The 21,823-nt window shown below is 32.9% G+C and overlaps 2 protein-coding genes across 2 annotated transcripts; one reads left to right on the forward strand and one right to left on the reverse strand.

Annotated features, from left to right (window-relative positions):
- Positions 1–2,935: 2,935 nt before the first annotated feature.
- LOC128155794 (40S ribosomal protein S3a-like) lies at positions 2,936–6,962 on the reverse strand. Its single transcript, XM_052817655.1, has 5 exons — positions 6,811–6,962; positions 6,366–6,469; positions 5,337–5,650; positions 4,003–4,085; positions 2,936–3,200 (listed from the first exon to the last, which is right to left on the reverse strand). The coding sequence occupies exons 1-5, from the start codon at positions 6,945–6,947 to the stop codon at positions 2,975–2,977; spliced, it is 864 nt and encodes a 287-aa protein (XP_052673615.1). The 5' UTR covers positions 6,948–6,962; the 3' UTR covers positions 2,936–2,974.
- Positions 6,963–6,964: 2 nt separating this feature from the next.
- On the forward strand, positions 6,965–13,622 carry LOC128155795 (PDZ domain-containing protein 11-like). The gene is made up of 8 exons (XM_052817656.1): positions 6,965–7,106; positions 9,552–9,638; positions 10,102–10,158; positions 10,634–10,684; positions 10,975–11,022; positions 11,418–11,478; positions 12,520–12,584; positions 12,615–13,622. The coding sequence occupies exons 1-7, from the start codon at positions 7,023–7,025 to the stop codon at positions 12,579–12,581; spliced, it is 450 nt and encodes a 149-aa protein (XP_052673616.1). The 5' UTR covers positions 6,965–7,022; the 3' UTR covers positions 12,582–12,584; positions 12,615–13,622.
- The last annotated feature ends 8,201 nt before the right edge of the window (positions 13,623–21,823 follow it).

The raw sequence follows: 21,823 nt of genomic DNA on the forward strand, positions 1-21,823 counted from the left end.
TCATCGCCGGTTAAGATTTCTAAATACATGTATGTTTACCCATAAATATCGTAAAATACACGATTGATTTCAAACTCAGGATTAAAAAATCAAAATTTAAAGTTGACGTCATTTGTAAAACATTGTGTAACCGTGATTGACAAGATAAAGGGAGAGAATTTATCATGATATAGAATGTATTTATTTAAACAATAAAATGATTTCCTTATGTGATTAATGCGGGACATGAAGGTGGCGAAATTATAGAAAAAATACATAACCCGCATAACAAAATGACCATGGCTTAAAATCGTGACACACCCTCGGGTCAATCTTGGTGTGGAGTATGAACTCCCAATGTTTCTCCATATGAAAAATATGGATTGGACACTAATTTTGCACTTTTCCTTCGAGTGAACTTATCCAAATGACTTTGGTTCAAAATAATGACACACCCTCGGGTCTTGATCAAACTTTGAGCGAAGTAAGATTTTCAAATGTTCCTCTGCAATATGATATAAATAGAACATATGTAAATCAATATGGACAAATGACAATTAACCATGTAGTTTTCTTGATGAACTGACGAAGTTAAAAATGTAAAATTGGTTAAAAACGGCAATAGAATACTTACCCCCCCCCCCCCCCCCCCCCTCTTCCCATAAAAAGTCTCAGCCGCTGCCTCATGCGGTGTGTATTTCACGACTTTTGAATAGGACAGTTATAACAATTCAGCCCCACCCCCTTTTTCTCACAGCAACAAATCTTAAATTTACATATAAAACATTGAATTATCATGGAGCCCCCCCCCCCTTCCCCCACCCCACTTTTTTGGGAGTATGTAATGAAAATATGAAAATGAAGAGTGAAACTGAAGTTATATATATATATACTACGCCAGACCTCCCCCCTTTAGGATTTTAAAGATTTTAGAAAGTGTTTTTTTAATTTTTTTTGCTTGTCAAGATTTTTTGGGTGAGTCTGCCTCCCCCTTTCAAAAACGATGCTACGTACCTGGTTAATGAAGAGACCTGTTTATATTGGGTATGCTAATACTCAGACTGAATTAAACAAGATAATCTTAAAAACCCAGAAGATAAGATATTAGATACATGTAACTTAATCTCTCTATCCTTTTCATGTTTCAATTCAGTGAGGAAAAAAATATTTACTACTTAGTGGATTCGATCAAGCGACATCAAAATCGAAATGATGTCCGCGTTACCACTATGCCACGCATCTAACACTTTTCAATGTATATGGCTATATATACATGGTTGTATTAGAAAAGACACTAATTGAAATATTTGTCTACTTTTCAGTATGAAGACCACGTTAAACCAAAACTAATTCAATGTAAACGTGTACTACAATACCTGTAGTGTAGAACATAATTTTAATCGGATGCCTTTGGTTTAGAGTGGTTCAGATAGTCGTCAAATATCCTTTTTTTTATCGTATACTATTTTCCTATATATCCCTAACAAAACCTGAATATTTCAGTGATGTAGTGTATTATAATTAAAACTCTTTCAGCAAGGTCATTGTATTATTCGCGTTTCGTTGAATATATTCTAACTAAATATTGTATAATATTGAAAATGTCTGATGTTCGCAAAATTGATATATTTTAGGCGAAATCGTATAACAAGTGCGTTTTACCTCTTTACAGAATCCGCTAACACGATAATTATGTATTTTTTCTGCAATGTCGTCACCTTCATATCTTGCATGAATCACCAGAGTCGGAGAGAAAGCATTTTACTCAATCTAATTAAAATTAGATCCTTCACGCTCTTGTATTTGATATGTCGTTGTGAGGCTCACATTGACATATCAAATACAATAGCGTGAAGGATCTAATTTTAATTAGATTGCATTTTACTGTTTCGAAAATGACAAAATTTTCAACTGATGACTTACATCTTCATAGCACTATTTTAACAAGGCTTTGGACTTTCAGTAGGACGTCACTACAAGTTAAAAATGACGCTGGTTTAAACAAAAATATACAACGATTGCGTAGTCTTCGCTTGAAAGCCAGACAAATCCTGTTGATTTCAAAGAGCCATGGCGAGTAGCCTACAATAAGATAGACTGACGTACGTCCCATTGCCGTTTGACAAAGCTACACAAAGTCCAAGCTCATGTTAGAACCATTTTAACAAGAGCTTGGACTTTTAGTTGTGTCAAACAGCAATGTGACGTAGGCCTGTCTATTTCATTGCTAGCCACTCGGCCATGGCTCTGAAATCAACAAGAATTGTATGGCTTTTGAGCCAAGACGCAATCAATGCATATTTCGCTTGAAACCGCGTCATTTTTAATTTGTTTTGACCAAAGGAAAAGATAGCTACGCCCTACTAAAAGTCCAAGGTCTTGTTAAAATGGTTCTAAAATGGTATTAAGTTCTAGTTTCAAACTGACCGATTCATTTTTTGCCTATGATATGGTCTGAGCACAAAAATGATCTATATTTCAGTTAACCAGTCTAAGCACAATTAAAGTGGAGTGGACATGAATAAAAAGAAATCTGTGTGTCTTTTCTCTGATGATTAATTTTGTGCACTTCTGCATAAATATGAAAGGGTAACAAAAACTCTTTTGAGCAATTTTCTGTGCATCGTAAATTGCATTTAGCTATGGGAGCACTGTGGCTCACAGGATGTCCATCAGAATTTGTTCAAACAACTTGTTCAAACGGGGAGCAGACCAGCAGCTAGCCTATCAGGTTTCAACTTTTTAGGTGTCAAAAGATAGAAGGGCTAATGATTTCGATTAATTTACAGAGCACCTGCATATCATGCCTGGTCCTAAAAATTTATGTTCATCAATGTGTATCTTATTTTACTTGTATCAAATTACATCTGCAAAAAAAGTAGCGGTAATTCAGGTTTGATTTAGGTATCCAAATCTTTGAAACACATCTCCTTGTAATACAGAACAGGACCCAAGATTTAACTGTACATATTTATTACAGTTTCACCATGGCAGTTTATACAGATTGTTGGACTGGAGGTTCGTATCCCTCGGGCCGCGCCACAGTTTCGCCGGAGTCTGTGATGACGGTCTTGCTGCCGCCTTCTCCGTGCATTTCCATTAATTTACCAATGTCGAACTTAGGTTTTTTCAGCACTTTGACCTTACGGATGAAAACATCATGTAGGGGATAAATTCCTTGGCAGGCTTTCTCAATATCCTTGCCAATGCTGTCTGGGATTCTGTTGAAAAAAAGAAAATCATCATCACAATGTCTAGTAGAACATGTACATAAGTATGTAACAAATGCAAACACTTAGCCAATCAGTGGTTAACAAGTAACTTCAATTTTTTGCCAAAAAAGAAGAAAAAAAAACACTATACAGCTAGGAATTTTTGTAGGTTCTATTATCATTCTCTTTGACATTTACTGTTTTACTACATAGTAATACATTTAAAATTCTATATAATGTGCAATCACTTAAATAAATGAGTCATATGTCTGCTTTTGTCAGCAACAATACTAGTATGCAACAGACATTAATTCAACAACAACAATAACAACAAGTGTTTAATCTCAAGTTGACAAAGTATTATATTAAGTATTCCCATACATATTAAATGTTTTGATTCACCTATTACTTCTGCAACTTCTTAAATCATGATATAAGCATCTTGTAACAGCAACCTGTCATCTTTTTTTGTTTTGCATTGCATGGGATGTTTAAGAAGCTGTAGCTGATTCAGAACATTTTCAACCTTTAAGTTTCTTTTCAAATTTTTCCCTTTATAAAGATTCCTATGTAAAAAAGTTGGATTCTTCATATGAAACCTCCCTGTTCTCATGAGTAATAGTTTAAATTATCATTAGCTATTTATTTCCTTTAAAAATCAAACTTGTTTCTTTAAAATGTGATGATGTAATGAGCACATTGACTACCTTCAATATTTCACTCAATAAATTGTACAGAAATTAGCATACAAGTTTTTAGAAACACAACTTCTATGCAAACAATCGCCAATGGTGCGACATTTTTAACTTACAGTTTGTTGACAACTTCTTTCATGTCATTTGATGTCACTTCCTTAGTGATGATATCAACCATCTTTCTTCTGATGGTTTTGATCTGTCAAGTAAACAATAACATTGAGTTATTCATGTTGCATTCCTTCACTATCTCAACATTATTCATACACATGGAAAAAAACAAAACCTGTAATAATTGACTTCATTATAACTTTTTTTCCAGTCACAATTGTTTTTCAAAGAAATACTCATAATTAACAAAACCTTATATGACTGGTTTCATTAATACATTTTAGTGTCTATTTTCAGAAGAAATCTACCAATAACGGGAGCTGCACTCAGACAAAGCTGAAACTTCTGATCATCAACAGAATTATGTATCAAGTAAATATCATCACTGGTAGCTCCATTACTGTAGTAAACTAAATTACTCTTATTCAAACTTATTTATTTGTAATGCAAGCTTACTGATATTCAAATGTGGAAAGTTCATTTTGAGAGAAATTACTGTTTAATGCTTGTAAAATAAAATATTCAAATATATATACATGTAATAATATCAATTGAGCTTGATCTCAAAGTATAACATCAAGCCATATCCACTTGGTGTTGAAACATTTTCTACAGGTAGACAATTTCCTGCACTATTTTAACTAGGTTCATCACAATTTCCAATTTGAACTAAAAACATTTCTTATCTTGGAAAACAATTTCCTGTATTTAAATAACAAGGTTTGTCAAAGTTGCCATTTTTTTTATTGGCCAATCTGCAATGATTTTCTGCTTGTAATTAGTGCAAAATTAAGAGTTACAAAATGTTTTTGTTCCCTCATATCATGTTTTCCCATAAAAATAGCAAGTTATGAACAGAGATGCATCTATTAGTTTTGGAAAAAATGAAATTGGCAACTGTGCTAAATCTCATTTTTATAATAGCATAGCAATAGCAACTTTTCAGAATCTTCGGCAAAGCTTGGAAAAACATTTTGAATGTATTACATAGGCGTCCATGATACCCCTCCCCCCCCCCCCTTTTTTTTTTTTTTTTTTTAAATAATTTAAAATAATAATTGATATAACTACAAAACATTTTATGATTTGTTGAGATGCGAGCTAGAATTTACTAAAGGAAGTGACTTCATTATGTATAAAATTCAAACATCAGGTAACATAAATACATTGAGGTGTTTCTCTAAACTCTGCAGCAGAAGCCTGAGAATTTGCGATTGAACAACATAGGAAATTATCTTTCTTTAAAAAAGAAGTCATTTAGCAATATGTGCTTGAATCAGTTACTAATAATACTTCAAACCTATTCATTCCTATCATTCAAACATGATCATCTTCTTACCTGTGTGGTTTGGGCGTAACAAGTTTTCTTCACTTGAAACTGCTTCTTCTTGGTGAAACCAATACAGAACATCCTAAGAAGGTAACCATCAGTGGTCTTGACATCAACATGAGCCTGGATCATGGTCTGCCATTTCTTGACCATAGAGCAGAGTTTGTCACGGGTCAGATCCATGCCGTGGAAGTTGGTCAGAACATTGCGTCCCTGAACTTCTTCAGCCATCAGTTTGAACTTCCTGAAGGATACTTCATCATTCTGAAGATCAGCCAAGGAGACCTCAAACACTCGCCCCTTCAGGCCATCAGAAGCAATCCCTGTAAAACACAAATAAACAAATTTAAAATTGAAAGTTTTTATCTGCCAAAATATAAATAGATGGCATGCTGTGTGCATTTTTAAATACAGAAAGGGGGTTACTGCAGAGACAGACTTACTATCAAATCTGAGGTTGTCTCAAATTCATGCACTAAGGATTTGTGTTGAGAACTACATTGAGTAATTTCAAAATGGTAGTGACAGTGTGGTCTAATTATCCCATTGTTTAAAGCTTGATTTTTAATATTAGACCACATAGAAGTTGTAATACATGTATTGTTATAGCATTCCTAACTTTTTTTTTCATTTCTTTCAAGTCTGGGTGTACTAGCTGCAGGTTTTTAGGTCCTTGTCTGAAAATTTTTGGATGGATGACCTGGGAGCTAGTTCTGTATGTGTTAAAAAGTTGCAATTTATGGCATGCAAAAAGTTGTGATAGTTTTGGACTATATTATCTTATTTTTACACAAATTCTGTGGAAAAAAAAAGGTGTATCTGCTGCGACTGTTAATACTTGGTTCATAAGTTTTGAACAACACCAGTCACTCAATAGCATAATAAAGTTTAAAAGTTAAATCCTTCTCTGAACCATGTGGACACACAAAACCAGTGCTTCCCCTGGATGGAACACCAGTTCATTGCAGATTAGCAATATCTCATTCTGCCAAATATCACAAAGTATCAACATTTCTCTAGCAAATAAACATGACTTACTGGTTCCTTGAGTTCTGGTGACCAAGGTCTTCCCAATCTGTCGCACAACGAACATGCTTGGTGCCTTAACATCGTACCAGTCTTTCTTAGTGAAGGGATCAACACTTTAAGAAATGAAACAGATCAATACAGGTGAAATCAAAATTACCAAGATTAGACACTGCAGCTGTGTTGTGCACCTTAACAACACGAGCAATTATACCAATTTAAGACAAAAACCACCTTACAATTACAAACTGTAACATAAGTAACGTTTTCATAATCTACATAGTGTATGAACATAGTTTTAGTGTATAAAAATAGACTGAACAACACATGACTTTCAATATATCGAAATTTCAATCCACCAAAATCCCTTTATCTATATAACATCATCACCAAAGCATAACTTTAATTGAATGACAAGATATAGTTCTTTGATAATATTGAGCTTAAATAAACGTACACTTTCTTTTTGGAGCTTTTCTTGCCCCCTTTAGTTAGCCTCTTATTTTTTCCTACTGCCATTTTCACGTTCGAGGCGGAAGAGGAAGTACAAGAGTTGTCTTTGTTTTGATACTGAATTGTGGGTAAATGCATCATAAAAACGTTTTACATTATTAAGGTTTTGTGTGAATAAAACAAGATACGTTTTAACATTGACTAGGTTATGGAAAAATGAACCAGGACCATCGCGTAGAGCTTGTTCGAGCAAGGCTACCTCCATACGAGCACCCACCTCCATGGGTTCCACCTCAGCAGGTTGTTTGCATATTTTTTTTCTTGGGTTTGCTCAATAACTGTCATTAATTGGGGTCACACTGTATCATATTCGCAATGAAGTATGTTTACATTTCAACAGGTCCGGTGCAATCACTAGATTCAGCTACGTAGCTTGATTTACCTACATAGCTTTATTTACTTACTTATTTAGAGCTTTGACTGCATTTGCGCAAAAAGAGCAATTTTTTTAAGAGTGATTTTTTAATGGAATTGTTTTCAGATCAGTTCAAAGTTGAACATTATTGGAACATACTAAAGACCTGAAATACTAATGACCTGAAAGACCTGAAATTTTATATAAATGATACTTTTATAAGATTTTAGTCAAATGAAATTATTTTGTGGGGGTTTAAATTATATTTTCAGGTATAATTTTGTTTAAAAAATATCATAATGATCAGTTATTCAAGCAGAAATGTGAAAGACCTGAAAATTTGAATTGACCTGAAAATTTAAATGACCTGAAATTTTATATAATTGATATAAATGATATTTTTATAAGATTTTGGTCTAATGAAATTACTTTGTGGGGGTTTACATCATATTTCCAATTGTGTTGAAAAATATTATAATGAGCTGTTATTTACGCAGAAATATGAAAGACCTGAAAATTTGAATTGACCTGAAATTTTCAAATGACCTGAAATTTTAAATGATTGATACATTTCTATGTTCTGTGTCAATTTTAATGTCTATTGTTGAGTTTTTATCATATTTCCAGGTATATATGTGTTAAAATATATCAAACCAAAACATGGGCTGTTAGATGACCTACACAACTACACCATCACAAAATTTCAGGTCAGCCCAAATTTTCAGGTCAATTCAAATATTCAGGTTTTTCATATTCCTGTGTAAATAATATATTTTAACACTTATATATACCTGGAAATATAATAAAAACTCACAAATAAACATTAAAACTGATACAGAACATATAGAAATGTGTCAATTATATATAATTTCAGGTCAGCCCAGATTTTCAGGTCTTTCGTATTACTGCGTAAATAATTGATCAGTATGATATATTTTAACACTTATATACCTGGAAATATTTGGCTCAGCTTGAATTTGGACTGACACCTAGTCTGCGTTCAAGATCGTAGCTGCTACGTAGGGCTACATAGCTGAACAGAAAGCTAGCCTAGCTGCTAGGTAGATATTCTTAGCCTAAATATTTTATGCTAAGCATGGAATTCAAGATGGCTACCTTAGTTACCACTTTGTAACAAACACGAAATATATTTATATAGTGATATTTTATTCATCCTTTAAGTTATAATGAAACTTAACATGTATATTCCGCTTGAAATTAACAAATTATGTCAAAATGATAAGTCTTTAGTTGAATATTTCCAACTTCAAATCTGAGACCTAGCTGTCCGTTCAATAGACCTAGACATAGGCGTCGGAACCGGGGGGGCTAGGGGGGGCTTAGCCCCCCCACTTTTTTTGCAAAGTTATACCCAACCATTAGAAACATAGCATGATAGAGGGTTCAGCCCCCCCCCCCCCCCACTTTTTCTCGCAGGAAAGACTATTGTTCCTAAATTTACCTTGAAAGATTGAGAAGTTAGATTCAGAAGCATACTAGCCCCCCCCCCCCCCCCCCCCCCCCGATTAGGAATTTCATGATTTTGGAGAAAAAAAATTTGGGTAAGTAAATTTTTTTTTGGAAGTATAGTATCTCCCCCCCCTCTCCCCCCCCCCCCCCCCCCCCCCCCCCCACGGATTAGGATTTCCATGATTTTGGGAATTACTTTTTTCTCAATATTTCTGAGGATTAGTCTAGCCCCCCCACTTTCAATTTGCTTCCGACGCCTATGCTAGATATGTACGACCTAGCGGCTAGGCTAGCAGCTACGATCTTGAACGCAGCCCTACAGTATATGAAATCCTGGGACAGTCCTTAATAATTCAAGGCTGGAGTTTCTGGCCCAATTACGTTCATTTGTTGCAATATAATCAGTTTCATGCTTCAGTTTTGCAGCTTAAGAACTGCAAAATAATAACAAAAACATTTTTCTTTGAAAATCTGATTGAATATGAAAGGTGACAGCATTGAAAAATATGCTATTTAAAACACTGTATTTTATAAAAGTGGCGGGAGTGTTTTAACTTTTTGAATATAAATGGGTTGATAATTCAACTTTTGTCTGCATGACTAACTTGGTGTTAACATAAAATACATGTAAAGTAATTGATGATTATTCATGGTAGTGATATTCACTTAAGAAATAAGCTATGGGAACAGTGTTTTTGTCCTCTAGCTGTTATATAAATTTCAGCATGTTTGAAAATAAGTTACCTGTTTTCCTTTTGAAGGTTTCCTGACTTTATTTTCTTCATGAAATCATCAGACTTTTTAAAAAAATATATATTTAAATGGTTCACACCATCAACATTTCTGGTTTTATCTTGCAGAGAGAGTTCCATCCTGACTACAACAATGACATCAGAGAGTTCCTCCCTAGAGAGCTTATTCAACAGAGAATGAGGGCCTCAGAACAAGTAGATTTCTATATAGAGTCTAAACAATGTTTTAAGATTACTCTCCCTTTAATAAAAATCAGTGATTTCCATTAAAAACTAGCAAATCTGCAGCTTATGTATTAAACGGAGACAAAATGTTTTAGATTTTATTGAAACTGATCTCCATCCATCTTAGATCATTTAGCTATATGTAAACCCAATAGATTTCTAATCTAATTTAAAGAGGATCACTTGATCCTCTTCATTAGATTCTTTTCATTAGATTCTTACACAAACAAACACACACACCAATGTGGATTAGTCTATTATCGATAAATCAGTGTGTAGTGATCTACTGGAACAGATCAATTAAGGGACTGATTTTAATAAGATTGTTTACTGGTTTATCTGTTCTATCTCTCATGAATACTCAACATGTGTTAAATAAAGTATTATTTGGATCTATAATTACGTACATGTACATATGTAATTTTTATTGCAGCTGGGATTTAATATTCGGGGTGGCCAAGAACATCACTGTGGAATCTTTGTATCAAAGGTCAGTGTCGTTTCTTAGATGAAAACTTACAAAGCTTTCTGACTGATTAAAAAATTATTAACAAAATGTCCATTTCAAACTTATAAGTTTTCAGACAGTTATAAATGATAGAAATTTATTGTAATTAATCCTTACTGTATAGTATTTATCTTCAATAATATTGTTGAATATTGTTGGGATAGCTATGATGTAAAGTTGATTAAAGTGTTGGCTAGTGATTAACACACCATGAATTGAAGACCAGGTTGGGTGTTTACTAAATATATTTGTAGAAGAATTTTTCAAATGTATTTTATAGCAAAATAATGTAAATTTTGAATGCTTAAACACTTATTAAACATTAAATTTGTGTAGCTTCCATCCATGTTAATATCTGATGGTGTCTTATTACATCATAAGATCATTAAATTACACAAGAAGTTGTGCATATTTATACTCAATATGTATTACAATACTGAAAAGTTCTATATTTCAGGTGATGGTAAACAGCGAGGCAGATAAACTAGGCTTAAGGGAAGGGGACCAGGTAAATGAAACTAAATCTTATCTTTTATATGATATAGAAATAGTTTTGTTATTTATTGACCATTTTACATCAGCTAATTTAATGAGTATGCTAACTTTTTTTTTAACTTTGTTTGATATGTAAAGAGACATGTTTTTCAGACATTAATCAAGATTTAAAAATTGCAATCATTCGGTTATTAGAAGTTTACAATTTTAATAAAAAGCATCATTGTTATAATATCACCTTGTGTATCATCAGCTTGTTACCGGGACTTTATTAGTTTTTCTTGATTTTTTTATTCTCATTAGATTTTAATGGTGAACAACAGAGACTTTGAGAATATAGATCACGCAGAGGTACATGTGTAAAAAATATCTTGATTTGTCTTTCTTTGTTTACTAATATTTAAAGACAGTGCTGCTATACACTTTACATATTAATTAATATCAAAATTTTTTTTAAAACAATTAAGAACTGAAGATATCGAATAAATGTCTGACTGTGTGTACTACAATTGAAAATGAAAAATCTTTGGAAATTATTCCTCGTAATTTCTTCTATGTATAGTATTTAATGGGATGAATGACGATCACACGATTCTTGGACTTATATATATCTTCTTAACCATACATGTATATGAATGTTAACGTGTATTGTTTAAAAGATGTTTCCTGACTGTTGTGCAGAGTTTAAAACATTGCTGTGTTCCAACTGATATTTTGTGACTTCAGCTGCCATGTTTGTGTTTCAGGCTGTTAAAGTGCTAAAAATGAACACGAGGATCGTCATGACTGTTCGATTTTTTCCGTATGGTATGTTTTATAAATCTGGATATACTTCAATACATATATTTTTAAGGGCACTGAATTGCATTGCATAATAGGTATTCCTCTATGCATGTTGTTATCAGGGTTAAAAGCTGGGCTATGCGGCCTTTGTTATCACATTTTGGTTAAGTAAAGAATGAAGAAGTAACTGTAGATCTGTAGCACTATTAGAAATCTTGAGTTGACAGGCTATAGTCTATAGAACTAAAAAACCTATATGCAAAAAGCTTTTTTCTTTATGGTGCACAAATACCCCAATACTTGTCTTAGTTTTGGACTAGATTACCTTATTGAGTAACACATACTGTGGATATATTTGATACCAAATAATTCCATGGATATTTTACTGCTGAATTTATCTCATTACCAGTACTTGCCTTATAAGATTTTTTTTTAAATCAACTTAACAGTTTTTTTTTGTTTGCATATAAGAACAGTATACATGTAGCTTTACTTTTCTGTCAAAACTAATTTCATAGAAGAGCTAAGGATCGATCTGCCACTAATAAAGAACCATCTGAAGTTAGTCCTAGTGTAATTTTAAAATAGTTGTACATGCACTGCAGATAAAACACTATCCTTGTTTTTTGTGCTGATTTCCTGTAAATTATTGAATATTACTGATCAGATCAGCCAAGGATCATGTCAATGAATCAGGAAATGTTCTATATGTACATGAATGTTTGACATTTAAAGTTTATGGGGAAATTCTTTTTATGGTACTAAAATCTGAGTTTTAAAGGATATTAATTGAAAATAATTTAAAAGTTATACAAATGCATTTATTTAATTAACGAAGAATGTATTAACACCTTAATTTATATTATCAAATAACTACATGTAAATATAAAGTTACATAAAGTAATTTGAACTAAAATAATAAAAAACACAGAATAAACTTATATGAAAATGAAGATTCAGTTTATAATGTAAATTTTTTTCTTTTAGATCCTTCAAGTTTTCCATACTAAGTTTGTAATACTGAGTTATCAACAAATTGTTTATTATGATATTTTTGTTCTCAAGGTTATGACAGAACATACGATAAGTGTAAATTTTTGGCATCCAATCAGCAAGCAGAGAGGTAACTGGTGGGTCATGTGGCTACATCATCCAATCAGCAAACAGTTTCATTTGTGATCATGTGACAAAATTAGTCACAGGGATGACTTACAGCAACAGCATTTGTTTTTGAGTATATCATTACAATCAGTACATTGAATTGTCAGGAAATGTGAGATACATGTAAAAACCACCATGTTTTGTACAGAGTGGACACGCCATGACACGAATACCTGTCGGTATACATAAATATTGTCGTTTACATTCATCAACACACATTTACATGTTAACATCATTCTGTGAAATTGAAATTCTCAAGGTGAATTTGTTAAAATTGGAAATGAATTCCAAAAGTGAAGGGATTTTTGTTTTGAAACACACACACAAAGAAAACTATTGAAAAAATTTTCATGCTTTTTAATCTTTTCTGTTAATGAAAGAAATATACATGAAGTAAAATCAAAATAGAAGTGTTTATTTGACACCTACCATACTGTATTTATTTGGGAATGGGGGGGGGGGGGGGTAAGGTACATGTATGGCAGGGTATAATGACTCTTTCCAATGCAGACAGTTACTGGTATCTAGAATGGCAACAGAATATTCACACAATGCCTTTTTATTTGTTGTGAGGTTGTGAAGGATTACTGTACAATCCTTAATATTTGTACATTATAAGTAGTTTTAGATCATCTTTTTATATATACCAGAACATGAATCATTTATTGTACTGTACTTGTATTGAACATATCTATATTTTGTATATTGAATATTGACAGGTATATTATATGTATTTGTTATACTTTCATGTTAAATACTGAAATCTGATTGGTTAAGACGCAGTTAATAATATTTACTATTACCCTCAGCGTTAGCAACGCACTTGGCAACGGGTAACATTAAAAAATATTACATGCGCGAAAATTATGCGCGTACGGTTCGCTGTAGAATTCACGTTATTCCTATATAAAAGCAGTAAAATTTTCTTAAAAATTTTAAAAAAGACATTCAGTATAACAAAATAAATAGTGCCTGTTTGGGAGGATAACAGTTGAAATTGACACCCCTCGAAAACCATTGTCAACCTCCGCTTCGCGTCGGTTGACAATGGTTTTCTCGGGGTGTCAATTTCAACTGTTACCCTCCCAAACAGGCACTATTTATATAGTATGCCAGGCCAGCACTGTTTATTTGAAGCATTTATATACATGTATTTATATAAAGTATTTTTTTTATTTATATGTGATGTGTTTTATTTTTAGATATAACTTTTGCTATTTTGAACCGTGGGGGTTTCTTCATTTTCTGTAAAGAGTAGTGACTTTTTATCTAAATTCTCTGAAGGCCTATAAATGATACAGAATAAGGGGAGATAAATCAGCCCATGGATATCCTTATATAAGGTAACTGCAGAATTAACGTGTAGTAGTGTTTATGTAATCTCTTTCATGCCATCCCTGGTTATTTCTGTCTCAGGCAAGTCGAGTTAACCAGTAGCAATTTTAGCTGATAAGTGGAAGATTAGGAAGTGTTTTTTTTGGATTTGCGTAGCTGCGAAGCATTGCTTTTGCAGTATTTAGTCATTAGATGAATATCAAAATACATGCATGTACAGACGAAACTGCATGAAAAACAGAGAAGATTCATGCATAGGCACCTGACGTTATATATTTTTCTCAGAATAAAAATAAATAGGTTTATATTTAATGATACACAATGTGTGTTATTAGATATAGGGTATTTATTTTTGTGATGAGAAAAATATATAACGTCAGTTGCCTTTGGATTCATGTAACAGTCTGGGATCCGATAGCGCTTCTCAAGTATTTAGCGCGTTTAAACATTATTTTAAACCAAACAGTGTTAATATGCAATGATAAAAATACAATGATGAAATACTTGGTAAGTTGTTGTTAGTTTAATTAAGCCAAATGCATCCCCATAATGTACCACGAAAACAGTCTTTTGAAACGTTGAAGTTGCGATTTATTACGGTACATCTACATGCTTCATATATTCGTCGTGTCTTCATTTTATGGAAGATTAAGAGGACAATATCTCTCTCTCTCTCTCTCTCTCTCTCTCTCTCTCTCTCTCTCTCTCTCTCTCTCTCTTGAATAGTAATGTAATTTTCATTTCACATCTTCAATAAATGGCGTATGAGGAACCACTTCTATCAAACTGGTACTAACATCTCCAAAGTATACTTGAAGGGAATACTTGGAGTTTTTCCTTCACAGAAACTGTTCCTCCTATAGTTACAATAATATTCCACTTTGAATTCACACACAATATTACACTTTCTTACACTCACATGACTCAGTCAGATATCAGATAGCCGTCATGACTCTTTTTGAATGTGTTATATTTTGAATAACATTATATTTAAATCTACCGAGTATGATTCCCACTATTTCTTACGGAAACTTACAGCGGGTAATGTATTTTTTCTGCAATGTCGCCACCTTCATATCCTGCATGAATCACCAAAGAAAGCATTTTATTGTTTAAGTGTACGCACTAGTTGGTATTATTGTAGTTGGTCATCTCAATAATATTGTACAATATCCAAGGAGAAGCAGCGCGGATCAGTAACCCTTGGCTAGCGAAGATGTCATAAACTCAACTATGATGCAGTTATTACTGCGTGAGGTACTTGAAACCGTGCAACTCAAAACAATGTGACATGCGTATTACAGTCAGAAAATATGCTTTAATAAAGTTTTTCAGTACTTTTTTTTGTACACAGAAACCTTCTATAATAAATAACACTTCACAACGCCGGAAATGTTGAAAAGTTTACGATCAATGCACCAAGTATTCACCTGGGTTACTCAGGTGACCTTAATATGTAAATAATACTAATGAATTATGTTGTCTTTTTTGATTTGATTGATTAGAACACATTTTCATTGTACAAAATTACAACTGGGATTGGGCACAAGTTCAAGAACTTAGACCTCCCTCTCCCAATACAAGCATATGATACAGTACAAATAATGTTTACACAACATGTAAGGTCAACAGATCATTTGAAAGTTACTATAGTATATATAAATTTTTAATGGTTTAAAAACATCAGGTCTTTTGTGGCAATTTGAACTTCATACCGAGAAAAAAAGTCAATGTATAGAATTTATTGACTCTAGCTAGATAACATTGTGATGGTTTATTTACTTATCCTATACATGTTATTAAATACAGTTGGAGTCGTAAGATTGGTTTTATATCTTCTTGTTCAGTTAATTAAGGAGTAAATCACTAAATGGTTCGGTGCGTGAATACTGTCAAAACTTTGGGATAAATTAGTTTTAAGGGCAGGATATGTAATAAATCAAAATAAGACATCAACATATCAAGGTGACCCATAATATGATTCAAAAATAGAAACATTTTAAAAGCCATGGAAATGCGAGAACTGTATTTAAGAAATTCATCATTCCAGTTTGACCTTCAAAATGTCGAAAATGTATAAAAACCCATCAAGCTCATTTTCGCAAGTGAAAAAAATATTTAATTTTTTTTTCGCGAATTATCGCGTTAGTTTCGCAAATAAGCGCAAAACTATCTAGAATGAACGCGAAATTTCAGCGAACACACGCAAAACTTAATTTTCGAATAAATGCGTTATTTTCGCGAATAAGCGCATAACTTTCGCAATTAAACAAAAAACTTTCGCGATATAACGCGTAACTTTCGCGAATAAACAAGATACCTTCACGAATAAACAAGAAACTTTCGCGAATAATCTTTTTAGTACTGTACCTGTTGAATCATAGAAATTATATTTACATTATATGTATATACATTGTAGCAACGATAACTATGACTACCTGTTCTCAATAGAGAAGTTTTAAAAAGATGGCTGACGATCGAAGATCTGTATTGCAATCTCGTATGCATTATACGCACAATTTGATATATATAGATTGAGATTTTGTCCAAAATTCATGATTTCAATGTTAATGTAACAACCATTCATTTATTATTTTGTCAGTGAAATATTCTGACTTCTTCAAATTAAGCATAGGTATCTGACATTATATCCTTTTGTCTTGATATAAATATATATACCCTTTACCCAATAAAGCAGTATAGAGGTTATATATTTTCAATTATTAGAAAAATATACAACGTCAGGTGCCTGTCGAATAGAGCTCTGTTGAATTGCCTTAAAAGTGACGACAACGGGCAATGTTTGTTAGATATATTTATCAGAGATTGTGACAAGTTTTACACTTTAAATTCTGTCACAAGAGGGAATGAAAACCATGTCACCTATGTAAAAAGTATGCTAGCCCTACTCGCCTGCTCCATTCCGAAGCACACGGTCATCTTCTTAGCTTTATTTACATAGTATTGTAATAATAAATGGATATCATATTTTCAATCCAAAAACTAAATGATTAATTGGACATATCAGCCTAAAAGAAATTAGCCACGTACGCATATGTATCGACAGTATGTACATTTTAAAACTGAAACTTTCAAATATGTGCATGATTGTACATTTAAACCGTGTAGAGTAAGTTCCAGTTCAGATCAAAACTCTGAGGTTTGGGTCAATTCTCAACAGGATCAATTTTCAACGGGTCGAGGTCATCAGAGTTTAGAAAAATCTTTCTCATACCGTTGAAAAATGACCCCGGGTATAAATTTCACGATTTTGGTCTCAATTTTCAACGTTGAAAAATGACCCCCCGGGTCAATATTTAACGTTGAAAAATGACCCCCGGGTCAATTTTCAACCCGGGTCAATATTCTTCGTTACACCGGACATCCCCCTTAAACTAAAATTAAAAACAAGTCTATATTGTGCTGTCTCCCCGCCATCTTTTTCATTGCGACCTTACTCTCACCTTAGATGTTTATGGTATTGTAGCATGGGCTCTTTTACACAGTTTAAAAGGTAGTAAAAAGCATTTGAATGTGAACGTGCCTTTTCTGTGCGGTTACCGGTCTATGGGGTCAAACGCTGTCCAAACATTCACCCTTTAACAGATCAAATCCGAGTTACTTATATAACGTTATGTATTTGCTTGCTTTATATTATTCTGGAGAGAGGCCAGGTATAGAAATGCATGTTTGACCTATAAAGGTCCCGTGTGTCACAACACAAAGACTCCCCCACGGGCGGAAAAATCCCGGCCTAAACTGGATTGAGACGGGTCGTGTTTGTAAATCTAAACTGAATCAGCTGTTTATCACGTGATCTGAGCTGGGAGGAACGTGATCAAAATCACGTGATATGGCTTACTGTGTGTGATTATTATGGTAAATCTAACTGTCGATTGAGTACATATTATGTTATGAAATGAATAATGCAGATATATCTCATTTACTTAAATAACAAATCATTGAAATGAAAAATTCTATCCCCCCTCCCCCCCCCCAAAAAAAATTCCGCACGCATCGAATGAAGGTCGATCGATGTCAATACCTTCTTAACATCCTAAACTCGTATGATTATTCGTGACCATGTTTGCATTTTGCACTAGGGACGTATGTACTAGTATATGCGTATATACTAGTATACAAGCCCGTGTTTGAACGGTGCACGAGAATTAGTCATGATCAGAAAGTACTAACTTCTTCAAACCACTAACGTTGCAGCCTCCTATATGTAGCAAAATATAGACTTGTCACAGACCAGGTATACGCGCAATAACGAATAAGGGGTTATAACATAAATTTTCTATCTTTATAGGCAATAGCTAACAATGCAGAAATCGCACATAGACCCAATTCTGAATTCTAGTCCATTGGGGAAAAGAAAACAATTATTTTTCAATATAAATATTTCTAATAATAAAATATACCCCCTAACTATTATTAGAAAAATATGCAATTTCAATAATAAATTTCCGAAAATTTAGAAGCAACTAGCTGTGCAAGCCAGAAAAGCTACGTTCTTTTTGAAGAAAAAATTGACCAAGCAAAAAAAGAATTTTTGTATGTATTGAAAATTCCAGTACATGTTCATTTTATCGATACCGTATTTCACAACACTGCTTACAATACTACCTCACAAAACACATACCTGCTAAGTGTCAAAAATGCATTTCTTAAATTAGATTGTCTTCTTCTTGAAACTGGTCGATTTTAATAGAACCACCAGAAATAAGAGAAAATGTATATATTGTAATACTGATTGTGTGGAAGATGAATTTCATTTGATATTGGTATGTCCTTTGTATGATATTTTTCGTAAAAAATATATTTAACTTTATATTGAGAGGAGACCTTCAATTTTCAAACTTGTGCTCAGAAAATGTCCAAATTATGAATAATCTTGGAAAGTATATAAATAATAGTTTAAAATTAGAAATGATTTGTTACCATAATTTAAGTATATTGTCTATTCTCCTGTATCACTTGCATATTTATATGATATATTTATTGTAATAACATGAATACGGATGGGCTATAAAGCCTAACGTGAATAAAGAATGAATGATACATAAGGTAATCGCTCTTCCTGTTACAGTATGTACGTGATTTATCAAGTGTGGAAATTTTGCCTTATGCCCTCTAAATTGCAGTTATTGCTATGCGCACGAAGGCTCACAACACTAAAGACTTATTCGTATGACATGCAATTATCGTAATATGTTAGGCGAGCTTATCAACTTGCCAAGATGGATACTTGTGCAGATTCATTAGATAAATTAGATGGATATGGAAGGCTATGATGTGACAGATACACTCAGCGCGGTCCACAGATAAATAAAAATATATTTCCTTTCTTAACATTGAAAAATTACAGAGACGACAAAATTCTAAATTCGTCGTACACACCATCATTCTATAAACTATTTTGTTTTTTAACTGTGTGTAGCGGACCCGATTGTGAATTTCTGAGATAATACAACAATGGAGATGATGATGACGGGGATGATGGGCGTGAGGTCCTGTAAAATTTTTCGCAAACAAAATCTTGGAATGACAAATGTCCAGTGAAGAAAGCTTTGCATCATATTATATTTCTCTCTGATGAAGCAATACAGATACATTCCATGCTTATTTTTTCTCCCATATTTCTTTTATAGCACCGCCCCCCCCCCCCCCCCCCCCCCCCCCTCACATCACAACATGTTAACAAACAGTCGATTTGACAGTGATGGTAACAACAAAATATAGAGGAAAACAAAAACCAAAAGGAAATAAAATCAACGGTTTGGTATCGGATATTATTCATTAACAAAACGATAAATTGTTGAAGTGAAACAGTTCAGTTATTTAAGTAACATTGTGAAGAATATGTATTCAAATTGAAATCTTTTGGTAGCCTATTTATATGTAATCATATACAGTTTTGATCATAGCAACATTTTAGTTTTAGGACAAACTACAGTCCCCACATAACAGTAAGTCCAAGGAAATTGGGATAATTAATTGCAAGTTGCTTATTGACTGCTAAAAACCCGCCTCCGTAAATCATAATGTAGACAGACAAAGAAAAAATGATAAACATTTTCAGATTACACAGCCACACATGTTATAAATGGAATTTTCAAGCAAAAAATAAATGGCTGAATAGGTCAGTATTTCAATTGCCTGCATGATTTCTTTACTGAAAATGTATAGTGTTTTCTTTTATGTTTCCAAAGTCATAAAGTTTGTTTGGTTTTCTAAATAATATGTTAAATTATTACTTTATACAGTTGATCGCGCTTCTAGTAACGTTACCATTCCAAGGTTAGGAGTGAATAAAAAGTGAACCTACTCAAATAAGCTAAAAAAAACAACAACTTCATATGTAATAAAGATTGATGGCACATTTTCAGACATCAAAACAAAAGAACAGCTCGGCATGGTTTCAACTTTGAGCTGGTTTAATTTGGGGCTAATTTGACACCTGTCCGACAAGATTTATTCTCACAAACAATTAAAATGATTGAAGCCCGGCGTTCGTCTGAGATTTGTCCTCACAAGAAATGTACAATGTAATTTTTTGGCTTGGTTTGAACTTTTTCTAGTGTAATGTGTTGAAGTCCTAAAATTGATGTAGCTTTTCCCTATGCATAACAATAATAGGCATACAAATTGTTTACATGCTAATGAAATGTCATACGGTACATACAGATTCAAGATAATTATTTATAGTAAGGTTTTATTTATAGCACATTTTGATAAACATATAAACAAGCAATCCAAAACTTTTGGGTTTTTTTTTTAAGAAAAAAAATTAATGAAAATTTGATTATAAGATTTCTCGTATGATCTCTATGCAATCTCGTATTATCAATGCATTATGCGCAAGATTGGATATATATATAGATTGAAATTTTGTCCAATACTCATGATTTCAATGTAACTCAGTCATTGAAACACTCAATAAACTATTTTCCAGCTTTAAAATCTTAAAGGATGTAAAGCAAAAATAATATAGATGAACATAAACTCAGTCAAATTAATGTATATTTTAGTGACAGGAATATGCGAGAGGTCATAAAATAGTTAGTTTGCATTTATAAACAAACGGCTGCCGACATTCCCGTCCTTCACCTTGACCGATCGGCCGTTCACCCAGGATCTATTACAAGTATTCTTATTGAATCTTACATCAAAAGTGAAGGGTAGGATCGGGCAAGATATATGGGTTTATATATTGACCCAGTACCTCGCTAGAGAATGCTTTGTTTACATTTTTATTCTGTTTACATACATGTATACATATACCTTCCCTGCGTTTTTCTTCTGAAAATATGTTGTTTTGTGATTATAGGAATTTTCAAAAACCATATAAAGGGTTAAAAATCCCCTATCTTGAGGACAATAAAGACGAAACATTTCTAGCCTAAATGCTTTTTAAGCTGGTATACATTGTTTATGATTGAAATTTCATTATGGAAATCAATCCTGTCCTTCCGTATTTTTGAACATGATACGTGGAGCTATATCAAAATTAAGCATGAAACACGATTCATATGCATAGCTTACAGCTAATGTTTCATCGCAAAATTTAATCCAAAAACACGTTATCAAACCTTTTTGTTTTATTTTTTTTTATAATGGACCATAATGGGTTCAAAATGTTTTTTGTATTTTTTAAACTCAAGTTTCTCGTTTCATTGATACTTGTCAAAAAATCATAGTTAGTTGTGTTTTTTTTTTCGTAGTTCAGCTAGTTTAGAAGAGCTCGAATTTTAAACTGGATATTTTACTTAATGCATTAATATATTTTTGCTCAGTTTTCATCGTTTAACTTCTACATATTAATGCTAAATTTACCAAAAGATTTCAGTTTTAATATATATTCAGTGTC

The sequence above is a fragment of the Crassostrea angulata genome, chromosome 7 (genome assembly GCF_025612915.1).
Source record: "Crassostrea angulata isolate pt1a10 chromosome 7, ASM2561291v2, whole genome shotgun sequence".
NCBI lineage: Eukaryota > Metazoa > Mollusca > Bivalvia > Ostreida > Ostreidae > Magallana > Magallana angulata.

What these genes read in the sequence shown, in the direction of transcription:
- LOC128155794 (XM_052817655.1), bottom strand. Translation starts at nt 6,947, where the DNA reads ATGATGCATTTACCCACAATTCAGTATCAAAACAAAGACAACTCTTGT. An exon ending in CACCAGAACTCAAGGAACCA is followed by an intron (nt 5,651 to 6,365) that starts GTAAGTCATGTT and finishes TGTGTTTTACAG; the next exon opens with GGATTGCTTCTGATGGCCTG. An exon ending in AAAGAAGTTGTCAACAAACT is followed by an intron (nt 3,201 to 4,002) that starts GTAAGTTAAAAA and finishes TTTTTTCAACAG; the next exon opens with AATCCCAGACAGCATTGGCA.
- LOC128155795 (XM_052817656.1), top strand. Translation starts at nt 7,023, where the DNA reads ATGAACCAGGACCATCGCGTAGAGCTTGTTCGAGCAAGGCTACCTCCA. An exon ending in GTGGAATCTTTGTATCAAAG is followed by an intron (nt 10,159 to 10,633) that starts GTCAGTGTCGTT and finishes TCTATATTTCAG; the next exon opens with GTGATGGTAAACAGCGAGGC. An exon ending in AGAATATAGATCACGCAGAG is followed by an intron (nt 11,023 to 11,417) that starts GTACATGTGTAA and finishes TTTGTGTTTCAG; the next exon opens with GCTGTTAAAGTGCTAAAAAT.